The sequence below is a fragment of the Oculina patagonica genome, unplaced genomic scaffold (assembly GCF_052425735.1).
Source record: "Oculina patagonica isolate OP01 unplaced genomic scaffold, crgOcupat unplaced2, whole genome shotgun sequence".
In the NCBI taxonomy this organism is placed as follows: domain Eukaryota; kingdom Metazoa; phylum Cnidaria; class Anthozoa; order Scleractinia; family Oculinidae; genus Oculina; species Oculina patagonica.
Window position 1 is genome coordinate 871,027 of NW_027558036.1, and position 12,882 is coordinate 883,908.

The 12,882-nt window shown below is 35.7% G+C and overlaps 2 protein-coding genes across 2 annotated transcripts in view; both read left to right on the top strand.

Annotated features, from left to right (window-relative positions):
* Positions 1-12,882, top strand: part of LOC144640220 (uncharacterized) — a 303,086-nt gene that overhangs the window by 77,306 nt on the left and 212,898 nt on the right. The window lies entirely within an intron of this gene.
* Positions 134-12,882, top strand: part of LOC144640208 (uncharacterized) — a 42,831-nt gene continuing 30,082 nt past the window's right edge. Inside the window, exons 1-5 of the mRNA XM_078499412.1 lie at positions 134-222; positions 2,687-2,758; positions 5,456-5,527; positions 10,030-10,101; positions 10,341-10,412. Of these exons, the coding sequence (XP_078355538.1) occupies positions 134-222; positions 2,687-2,758; positions 5,456-5,527; positions 10,030-10,101; positions 10,341-10,412 (377 nt within the window). The remainder of the gene's footprint in view (positions 223-2,686; positions 2,759-5,455; positions 5,528-10,029; positions 10,102-10,340; positions 10,413-12,882) is intronic.

Genomic DNA, 12,882 nt, shown 5'->3' on the forward strand with positions numbered 1-12,882 from the left:
CATTTGTTACAGGTACCTTAGCCACAATAAAATAGAAGCACTGCCTGAAGGAATATTCCAAAGCTCACCAGAGCTAGAGAACTTGTAAGTACATGCACCTGTTCAGTATATTAATTTAAAGATTTCAGGAAAAATGTCTTCTGAACTACATCGAAGAGCAAATCATAGATTTTCGCAGCAAATATTTTTTAATGATGTTTACTTTCCCTTGGAAGATGCAAGGTATTTAAATTGCACAAATTTTACATTTCGTTAAGAAGTTCGATTTTGATATTTTGTGGTTTAGTGTTTTTTGCTGTTTTCATTTTTCGTGGTCGTTACTCCAAGTGTAAGAGCTATAGTAACATGATGTTAAGAAGAAAACAAATTATCAAGGACAGACAATACCTCACTGAGACGCTACGTGCGTTCACTTACGCTGTTCTTGTCCACCCGTCCTTTGTTTGTCGGTCGGTCTGTCGGTCTCTCCGTCTGATTATCTGTTGAATTCTGGTTTCATTTGTTACAGGGACAGCGTCAATAAAATAGAAGCGCTGTCTGGAGGAATATTCCAAAATTTATCAAGTCTGTGGACTTTGGAAGTACATGAATCTGGCAAATATTTAAATTTAAAGATTTCAGGAAATATTTCTTCAACAAACAATATCATCAGAAATAAATAAAAAAAAAAAAAACACGAAAAAAGGCAAATCAAACTAAATTACATAATTCCTTACTTTATAAGCCACTTCCCTTTAAAATTTTAAATAATCGATTTATTTTCTTTTCAGTTTCATATTTAATAATCATTTCGTTCTAAAACTTTGAATTTATGTCCGGTTTCTTCTGCAGTCCCACAGAAACAATTTTACAATAATAATAAAGAAGTTTAGTAAATCCAAAGAAGGGCACTGCTTTGATGTTATTCGAAATAAAACATTTTGCAAAATAAGACGAGCTACTTGATTTCATAAGAGGTACCAGCAAGATTCAAAATAATTTCAAAACTGTCTGACGTGGGGACACTGGTTAAAAAATGACACAAAGTTTCTGGTTCAGCCTCACAGAAAGTAAATAAATAATCAGTTTTGAAACCAGTTTTGTTTTATTATGCATTCGTGAAATGTCTTGGTATTCACGTGGATAAAATACTGTCACGAGCGAAAAATTGGTTATCTACAGCTCGTGATGATAATATGTTTTGAACTAAAGTTGTGCTAAAGTTTCAGCAGGTTTTGGTTAGCTGTACTTAAGCTGTTGCCATGGTAAGAGATTTCTTTGGTACCTTTATTTTGGCCTGTATTGCTTGAATGTTGAGTGGAAACCATCTTAACTTGAGGACAGGATAATTGCCTATCGTTCTCGGTGCCTGATATTTCAACTTTTATTCCCCAGAAAGTCTAATAACACTTGGGATCGCTACTAATGGTGAAAGTTTAGCGATACTCTATGGATGGTCGTAACTTTTAAAGGATTGTTATATTCGGAACTTTACAATGACGTTAAGTATGACGTAAAGTCAAAGGATGTCTCAGAAAGCATATAGCTGGTCTGACTTAAAAACCCATTACTTTTTCACAACTGTCACTCCAAGCAACCCCTGAACCAAGGAAAAACCTTTCGAATCTAAACCTGGTATAAGGCGTTATTAGAAAAGTAATGAGACGGGGAATTATCGTCATTATCACTGTAGTTGCGACTATAGTTTGGAGAAATTTGAAAATTAGAAACCGCTCAAAAACGAATTCTACGCCTCTCGGGCCATAACATTCTTGCTGTCATAATTACACATGTAAACAAGTACGACACAATAAAACGTACTGTCTTGAAATGTACCAATCTTGTTTGAAGCACTATTTTTAAAAATGATTAACTAAGTGTTTTTTTTTCTCGTTCATTGAAATGCTACATTTACTGGTTATTATTGTTCTTGTCAACCCGTACCGTTTGTCTGTCTGTCTGTCTAAATTTTATTAAATTACAGAATGGTACTACAAATTAACAACGACATAATTAACTTGATAGCAAACAAGGACAATATCAACTAAAGTTAACGGTATACATAAACGTTCGCGGCTAGACCGACGGCATATTACACAGCTACCTGTCAGCTAATATCTCTAAGAGAATAAAAGTCACGATAATTAGCCTGTTCACAACCCCATCACTTATGTGGGTACCTAAATTATCAAATGCTTGCCTAATTAATTATAGATAGCTGATCTTCAAAAGAACGATTGTAGGATTTCGATTTTTGCTCTTTTCCGTAATTCTTTATAACCTATCGAGATATTTATTAGAGTAAATAACTACTCTGTATTATATATTTACTTAGCATTAATTTTTTTCGACTTTAATACAAGCCAATCAGTGAAAATTTATGGTATTCGGAGGTTAAATAAAGTTTCAGTTTAATTCATGTCAGTTCTGTCCCTCTGTCTATCTATCGGTCTTGCCTATCCCTACTCGATTCGCACTATATCTTTTTTGGATGGAATCTAGTCCAAGGTATTGAACAACCCTCCCGTTGCAATCTTATTCTGTCTCTTGTAAAAGAGAAAAAAACTTATATACAGCGTTAAGAACATGAAAACATAATATGTATTTTGCTTAACATTTTGGTGGTTCTAATAAATATTGTTTTATTGGTTTTGATCATCACCTTAACATTTTTCATGAGCTTAAATTCTCGTTTCATTTGTTACAGGGACCTTAGCCACAATAAAATAGAAGCGCTGCCTGAAGGAATATTCCAAAGCTCACCACAGCTATATCATTTGTAAGTACATACACTTGTTCAGTATATTAATTTAAAGATTTCAGGAAAAATGTCTTCAGAACTACATCGAAGAGCAAATCATAAATTTTCGCAGCAAATGTTTTTTATTGTTGTTTACTTTTCCTTGGAAGTTGCAAGGTATTTAAATTGCATAAATTTAACAACATTTCGTTAAGAAGATCGATTTTGATATTTTTGAGTTAAGTGTTTTTTTTTTGCTGTTTTCATTTCTCGTAGTCGTTACTCCAAGTATAAGAGCTATAGTAACGCGATGTTAAGAAGAAAGAAATCATTAAGGGCAGACAATACCTCACTGAGACGCTACGCTCACTTACGCTGTACTTGTCCATCCGTCCTTTGACTGTCGGTCGGTCTGTCTGTCTCTCCGTCTGATTATCTGTTGAATTCTGGTTTCATTTGTTACAGGGACCTTAGCGTCAATAAAATAGAAGCACTGTCTGGAGTAATATTCCAAAATTTATCAAGTCTGTAGGCTTTGGAAGTACATGAATCTGGCAAATATTTAAATTTAAAGATTTCAGGAAATATTTCTTCAACAAACAACATCAGAAATAAAATAAAAAAAAAAAACACGAAAAAAGGCAAATCAAACTAAATTACATAATTTTTTACTTTATATGCCACTTCCCTTTAAAACTTTGAATAATCTATTTATTTTCTTCACAGTTTCATATTTAATAATCATTTTGTTCTAAAAACTTTGTATTTATGTCCGGTTTCTTCTGCAGTCCCACAGAAACAATTTTGCAATAATAATAAAGAAGTTTAGTAAATCCAAAGAAGGGCACTGCTTTGATGTTATTCGAAATAAAACATTTTGCAAAATAAGACGAGCTACTTGATTTCATAAGAGGTACCAGCAAGATTCAAAATAATTTCAAAACTGTCTGACGTGGGGACACTGGTAAAAAAATGACACAAAGTTTCTGGTTCAGCCTCACAGAAAGTAAATAAATAATCAGTTTTGAAACCAGTTTTGTTTTATTATGCATTCGTGAAATGTCTTGGTATTCACGTGGATAAAATACTGTCGCGAGCGAAAAATTGGTTATCTACAGCTCGTGATGATAATATGTTTTGAACTGACATGAAACGTCCGTTTTAACTGAAATATAGATAATTTCAAATCCATTTTTCTCTCGCGGGGTCAGCTTGGGTGCTAAAGTTTCAGCAGGTTTTGGTTAGCTGTACTTAAGCTGTTGCCATGGTAAGAGATTTCTTTGGTACCTTTATTTTGGCCTGTATTGCTCGAATGTTGAGTGGAAACCATCTTAACTTGAGGACAGGATAATTGCCTATCGTTCTTGGTGCCTGATATTTCAACTTTTATTTCCCAGAAAGTCTAATAACACTTGGGATCGCTACTAATGGTGAAAGTTTAGCGATACTCTATGGATGGTCGTAACTTTTAAAGGATTGTTATCTTCGGAACTTTACAATGACGTTAAGTATGACGTAAAGTCAAAGGATGTCTCAGAAAGCATATAGCTGGTCTGACTTAAAAACCCATTACTTTTTCACAACTGTCACTCCAAGCAACCCCTGAACCAAGGAAAAACCTTTCGAATCTAAACCTGGTATAAGGCGTTATTAGAAAAGTAATGAGACGGGGAATTATCGTCATTATCACTGTAGTTGCGACTATAGTTTGGAGAAATTTGAAAATTAGAACCTGAACCGCTCAAAAACGAATTCTACGCCTCTCGGGCCATAACATTCTTGCTGTCATAATTACACATGTAAACAAGTACGACACAATAAAACGTACTGTCTTGAAATATACCAATCTTGTTTGAAGCACTATTTTTAAAAATGATTAACTAAGTGTTTTTTTTTTTCTCGTTCATTGAAACGCTACATTTACTGGTTATTATTGTTCTTGTCAACCCGTATAGTTTGTCTGTCTTTCAGTCTGAATTTTATTAACTTACAGAATGGTACTACAAAATAACAACGACATAATTAACTTGATAGCAAACAAGGGCAATATCAGCTAAAGTTAACGGTATGCATAAACGTTCGCAGGTAGACCGACGACATATTAAACAGGTACCTCTCAGCTAATATCCCTAAGAGAATAAAAGTCACGATAATTGGCCTGTTCACAACCCCATCACTTTTGTGGGTACCTAAATTATACAATGCTTGCCTAATTAATTATAGATAGCTGATCTTCAAAAGAACGATTGTAGGATTTCGATTTTTGCTCTTTTCCGTAATTCTTTATAATAGTTTGTCCAATTGAGTTGTCTATCGAGATATTTATTAGAGTAAATAACTACTCTCTATTATATATTTACTTAGCATTAATTTTTCTCGACTTTAATACAAGCCAATCGGTCTCAATTTATGGTATTCGGAGTTTAAATAAAGTTTCAGTTTAATTCATGTCAGTTCTGTCTGTCTGTCTATCTATCGGTCTTGCCTATCCCTACTCGATTCGCACTATATCTTTTCCGGAAGGAATCTAGTCCACAGTATTGTACAACCCTCCCGATTGCGTTGCAAGCTGACTATGTCTCTTTTAAAAAACACTTATATACAGCGTTAAGAACATGAAAACATAATGTGTATTTTGCTTAACATTTTGGTGGTTCCAATTAATATGAACTTATTGTTTTTAATCATCACCTTAACATTTTTCATGAACATAAATTCTCGTTTCATTTGTTACAGGGACCTTAGGCACAATAAAATAAAAGCGCTGCCTGAAGGAATATTCCAAAGCTCACCAAAGCTATATTATTTGTAAGTACATGCACCTGTTCAGTATATAAATTTAAAGATTTCAGGAAAAATGTCTTCAGAACTACATCGAAGAGCAAATCCTAAATTTTCGCAGCAAATGTTTTTTATTGATGTTTACTTTCCCTGGGAAGTTGCAAAGTATTTAAATTGCATAAATTTTACATTTCGTAAAGAAGTTCGATTTTGATATTTTGTAGTTTAGTGTTTTTTGCTGTTTTCATTTCTCGTGGTCGTTACTCTAAGTGTAAGAGCTATAGTAACGTGATGATAAGAAGAAAGAAATCATTAAGAACAGACAATACCACACTGAGACGCTACGTACGTTCACTTACGCTGTTCTTGTCCATCCGTCCTTTGCCTGTCGGTCGGTCTGTCGGTCTCTCCGTCTGATTATCTGTTAAATTCTGGTTTCATTTTTTTTTTGTAACAGGGACCTTAGCGACAATAAAATAGAAGCGCTGCCTGAAGGAATATTCATTATATTTATTTAAATTTAAAGATTTCAGGAAAAATGTCTTTAACAAACAACATCAGAAAGAAAAAAAAAACACGAAGAAAGGCAGATCAAACTAAATTACATAATTCCTTACTTTATAAGCCACTTCCCTTTAAAATTTTGAATAATCTATTCTCAGTTTCATATTTAATCATCATTTTTTTCTAAAAGCTTTGAATGTATGTCCGGTTTCTTCTGCAGTCCCACAGAAACCATTTTACTATAATAATAAAGTAGTTTTATTGATTGGCACTGCTTTGATGTTATTCCAAATAAAACATTTTGCAAAGAAAAACGAGCTACTTGATTTCATAAGAGGTACCAGCAAGATTCAAAATCATTCCAAAACTGTCTGACGTGGGGACACCGGTAAAAAAAAAAAACGATACAAAGTTTCTGGTTCAGCCTCACAGAAAGTAAATAAATAATCAGTTTTGAAACCAGTTTTGTTTTATTTCGCATTCGTGAAATGTCTTGGTATTCACGTGGATAAAATACTGTCGTGGGCGAAAACATGGTTATCTACAGTTCGTGATAATAATATGTTTTGAACTGACATGAAACGTCCGTTTTAACTGAAATATGGATAATTTCAAATCCATTTTTTTTCTCTCGCAGGGTCAACTTGAGTGCTAAAGTTTTAGCCGGTTTTTGTTAGCTGTAGTTAAGCTGTTGGCATGCTAAGAGATTTCTTTGGTAACTTTATTTTGGCCTGTATTGCTCGAATGTTTGGTGGATACCATTTTAACATGAGAAAAGGATAATTGCCTATCGTTCTTGGTACCTGTTATTTCAACTTTTATTTCCCAGAAAGTCTAATAACACTTGAGATCGCTACTAATGGTGAAAGTTTAGCGATACTCTATGGATGGTCGTAACTTTTAGGGGATTGTTACCTTCTGAACTTTACAGTATGACATAAAGTCAAAGGATGTCTCAGATAAGCATAAATGATCTGACTTAAAAACCCAAAGACCTAGGAATAAAGCTACACCTATAAACAAAATAACAGCGGGTTAAGTTGCAGCCTATCTAACTGAAAAAGGTTCCAAAGTCAAGGCACGAAATCAATAAAAAAAATAGTAACAGTGAATTAAGGTTTAATTTGTAATTACCAAAAAACAGAAAGCTTGAAAAAGTACTTGTTTTTTATAAAACACCTTTTTCACTTTTATAAACCAATTTTATTAAGACCTACATATTTCAGGTTTACAAGCACGAAAAATAAAAGACGGATTCGATAAATAGATGCAAACCGAACACTAATAGTCACAATAATCTTATCGACTTACCGAACGTTTTGCAACCAAAAAATAAAAAAAATAAACAGCGACGCCTCAAACAGCGACAATATTAAACAATTACTCCAGGAGTGCGCGTTGGATATGAGAAGGTAGATAGCCAACGAGGCGACTAGCGCCGAGTTGGTTATAACTATCTCATATCCAACATTATTAAATTCTCAACCTTGGATATTGCATTTCTAGCTTTCTCATTGGTTCACTGAATCCCGGTTATCAGCTCATATACCTATGTTTGACCTTATATGGGAAATAAGTGCGGCAAGTGCCGCTCAGCGTAAAATTTTTCTGCGGGAAGCGACAGTTCCATCAGAAAAATGGTTGAAAACAGCAAATTTGGCGAGCTTTATGAACAAGAAATAATCAGCGGTGCCTACAAAAACCACAGAAATGGCATAGTAAAATTAACTACGCAAAACAAAAAGATTAATGCGAAAAGTTTATTTTAAAATACTTGTAAACGCACAACAAGAGCGAGTGAATAAAGTAGAAAAGCAGCAAATAATTTACGAAAGCGGAACGGCAAACTGACACAGTTTCATTCAGTGTACATCATAAAATTAGGCTCAGCACTTCTTTAAAGTTTGTTACCTTTCAAACTTGGTCTTGTCCTTTCATACTTCAATAAACCTGCTCCACTTTGAGCTCAATTTCGCTTTAAATAATATAGCAGTCTTGATGGCAGCCGTGGAGCCGTAAACAAGTACAATGTAACTCCTGCTTCGTTCGACTTGCACAAGACGTGTAGTTTCCAGAAAAGCTTTTGCTTCGGATCATCCCGTAAATCTTAACTGTTGTCACAATTTCCATGATATATAGACGACTATAGAGGTGATTTTTCGAAGAAAATCTTGGGAAGAAAACTCTGTCGCTCGCTTTCCTCGTGTGTTTCATTCAACTCAAGAAGTGAACACCGCGCCACAAATTTTCACGCCTCGATCCTCATACTATCACTTTGTTTACATCAAAATAAAATGTCCAGTCGATTTAAACTTAAAGAAGAATTTAATAAAACAATTATTCAATTCGCCCTTGTTGGATACGAGTCGTTATAGCCAACTCGGCGCTTCGCGCCTCGTTGGCTATTTACCACATCGTATCCAACGCGGGCTCATAGAATAATTGTTAAATATATCCTACTGCTACTGCTACTGCGTTTGCTACTGCTACTGCTACTTCTACTTCTACTACTTTTAGTAACTAAGTCCTCTCACTACCTACCCATCCCTGTTCTTCACTTAAGCCCTTGTTAAACGGTAATGCAAGTGGACGCAAGTAGCCGCAAGTTGAACTTGCGTACAGACTTGTGTTGGCTGGCCAAAGGCACCCGCAAGTTTACTCGCCAGTGAACGCAAGTTGTACTTGAAGTAAAAAGCAAGACTCGCAATGATTTGCGTTGGGTGGCAAAACGGGTGAAAACTTGCGTTGACTTTCGTGCAAAGTTGGTCTCCACCAAAGTGAACGCAATTTATCGCAAGTCAACGCAAGTTCACGAACCCAAGTCCTGGCCAAACGGAGACGCAAGTGGACTTAAGGTGGCTCCATTGGGTTTTGAGATATCACGGCGTGCGCACAAGTGATACCCATCAAGAGATCATTTTCGCGTTATTTTTTTAACTAGTTAAATAAAAGCTGCCGAAATATTAAAAACAAGGACTAAAATATGTTGTGTATTATTCTTTTTTAAAATAGCGGCCTTTGTTTTTGAGCTATATCTACTCAAAAAGTCCTGTTTTTTTGGTGTTTTTTTGGCTTTGATCTTAAATTTCTTTAATTTTCTTTGGTGAAAATTTTTTAAATTCTCCCAACGGATTGAATGTGATGACAAGTAACTTTTAAAAACAAAAAAAGTAGGGGTTGTCCAGGTCGTTTTTGCGTTTTTGGTTATTTTGTGTTTTTTTGACTAAGCCAAAAAACTGGCTTACAATTTTTTTTAAAAAAAACGGCAAAAGGGGCAGTTAAAAAGGTATTACATCTATGCCAAATTTTAAGGAATTTCACCGAAGGAAACTCTAGTAAATACCAGGGGAAAATTTCTATTTTCGCCCGAATAATAATTACGTCATCAGAATAGAAATTGTCCAAGATCGCTATTTGAGCATGCGCGAACTTTCGAACCATACGAGTTGATGTGTAAAGACGAGCGTTCCCCGTTGTTGTCGGTTTTTGTGCGAGATATCTGTTAACCAAAAGGTTAGTTAGAGACATACTTTAATCCTTTATGTAGCAGAATCTCTGAAATTCTGCTCAAAGTATCTCACAATCGCGGAGACTATTCTTCATTTTCTCTTTTGCTTTCGATCGTACGAACTTTACAAAAGCGACCAGAAGCACCGCGGACGTTGTAAACACCTTTTTAGGGTGTTGTAAACTCTTTTATCTGCTCAACACAGGAAAGCACGGGTGTTGTTTCATTGGCAGAAAGCAAGTCTCGCGTTTTCTCGCCGAAAATTTCACGCTCGCGTGAAGCCGCCATGTTTGTTTTTGCCGGCATTTCAAGCTCGTACCCATTCTTCGCGCGGTCAAGAAACCCTATGGAGCCACCTTAAGTTAAAAGCTTGCGGCTACTTGCATCTCTGATTGGTCAGGCTATACATACACGTACAGTGATATTTCATTAGCAGTATTACGTTAAGGAAACATATTTTCTTGTTTAGATTTCTTAGATACGCTAAATGACAATGTCTTGCATTTCTTCTTTCCAGGTACCTGCAATGGAATCAACTTAGCAATCTAACCTCCGGATTATTCTCCAATCTGAGGATACTGTTGACTTTGTAAGTTCGTTACCATTCTCTCTTTACATTTTAATTCTTTAAGGGAATATCGTGGGGATCCGACTATTTTCTAGGCTTCTTTACACGCTGACGCTATCGCTGTAGTAAAAGGAAAATAAGTTTACATAGGGTGAAGAACATGAACACATTATGTTACATTTCTTTAATATTAATTCTGGTGGTTGTGATAGAAATGAAACTCGTTTTTCGTAATAATTACTTTACTTTGGTTTTTACAGGGATGTTAGCCACAATAAAATAGAAGTGCTGCCAGAAAGAATTTTCCAAAGCTTGCAAAGGCTAAGATATTTGTAAGTACATACATGTGGCAAGTATTTCAAGTTGAAGATTCAAGGAAAAATGTCTTCAGAACTACATCTAAAAATTGTCACAGTAAATTTTTTATCGATGGATACTTTCCCTTGCAAGTCGCATGTTGTTAATGTTTCCCTAAATCTTAAATTTGTTAAAGGAGAGTGATTCTCCAATCTTTAGCGCTTTTCCTGTTTTCATTCGTTTGGGCACTACTCCAAAATTTACAGTTACTGCTTCCGATTATAACGTTACCAACCTTGGGCGGCCATTACTTGATAACTTTTATATAATGTGCATGGGATAACCTATCAAAAGGTGTCGCAACCTGAGATAACAGATTTTGCGGAATTAGGGCTAGAAAGGTTATTTTTACGGCAGACTACCGTAACAATTCGTAAGTAACGACACTTGCTAATGTTGAGATGTTGGTCCACAACATAAATACGCACGCACAGAAGGTCCAACAACTGTATTAAACGGCGATTTTTTTTTGTAAATTTCTAACGATGAATACGAATGAATTAAAACAAAACGACACACAATTAGGGCGACAAAAAAAATAATAATTAAAAAAAAAACAAGTAATACAGCGAAACATGGCTTACCAATTGCTGGAAGGAAACAAGGTCCGTAGAACCGACTGCAAACGTGACACGAAGTGAGAGAGAAAAAGGCCGCACGAATATAAAGAGTAAATTAGCATACGGCCGGTGAAAAATATAGGCATGCAGAGTAAACACACAAAGCAAATATTACAATTTGGTAAAGTGACGCAGCAGAGACTGTCACTCGCGAATTGGCCTGCTTAGCCACTCGCGTAGGTGCAGATAAAACAAACTGGACGCTACATCGTCTCTCGTAGACGGAAGGATGCCAACTACGAAAGTGACGAAATAATAACAAATACGAATAAATAAATGAAAGCAAATCACGAAAAGCCACAACAGTAACTTTTGGATTAAACAGCGTATTTATGTCCTACTTTGGAGGGGTCGTTATTAAAAACTAGCATATTAGCCCTTAAATCTTCCCTTCTCGGGCTAATATTTGTTTTAAGGTTATTAACTTTCCGCGGGGCAACTACCAGCCTATAGTTCCTCGACAGAAACACTCCATTGACAGAACATATCGTAATGATTCGATTTAGCGCCCTCCTTCCAGTAAGCGCCCTTTCGAATGTATTTTTGTCAATAAGCGCCCCTATTCCAATAAGCTCCCCCATTCTAATAAGCACCTCCATTCTTATAAGCGCCCATATTCTAATAAGCGCCCCCTATTGTGGAGAATAGGGCTTTCCACAAGTTGCTCAAGATTTCCCAAAAAGTTGCTCTAAATTTCTCAAAAAGTTCCTCAAAAGTTGCTCCAAAAATCCAAAAAAGTTGCTTCTGATTGATATAAGTTGTTCAAAAGTTGCCCCAAAAAATCCAAAACGCTGCTTCTAATAAAACAAATTCTATAAATATATGCTAATTTTCCTTTGAGGGTTACATTAACGTAACATTTCTAAGCAATTTTATGCAATATTACAGCAAATAACAAGGATTTCTTTAAATGAGAAAAATCGTGAAGATATGGATGACGTCATGTTTAATGACGACTTTTGAGCCAAAAGTTGAAACGTCTTCAGATTTTCCTCGAAAATCTTCGGCAAACCTCGTATAAATCTTCGGAAACGTTCTTATACACTCGGATAATCTTCGGATATCTTCGGTCTGGAAATTGCTCAAAATGCAACAAGTTGCTCGAGAGGAAAAAAGTTGCTCGAAGGGGAAAAAGTTGCTCGAAATATGAAAAGTTGCCAAAAAGTTGCCGAGCAACTTAGTGGAGAACTGCCCCTTCTGATGTCATCGACGACGAATAGATTAACTCATGAACATTCACCGTATCGTACATGTATATATTTACTGCTAAAATTAACAATTCTTTTAAAAGTAACTGAACTTTCAACAAATTGTTACTGTTACAGTTTTGTTTTGAACATTTGGTTGTTTCTCAAAAAGTTGAAAAAGCGCCCTGTCCGGAATAAGTGCCCTGTCTCGAATAAGCGCCCTCTCTTTATGTGCCAAAAGTAAATAAGCGCCCCGGGCGCTAAATCGAATCATTACGGTAGGTAAAAACTATAGATGCCCGGTACCCCAGATGTGCGCATTGATTGTCAAGTATCGCTGAACGACTTCGCCTTTATTCTCATGTTTTGTTGTTTTAATGATCCTCGATACGGCGGTACCTTAATGGATCATCCCTTTATCCACATATCTATCTCCCATACCTTATTTCATACTCGTACCCATACCACAGATTGAAACGTGTAACGCGCGTTCACAGCGTTTGAATATTCTGCTTTGCCAAGTACAATATTTGGAAACACGAAGAGTTTGTTCGTGAATACTTTATACACGTAATGACACACGCAACAACATTTTCGGTTTGCGGTATATTAAGTTACTTAAATTCCGATCTTAGCGC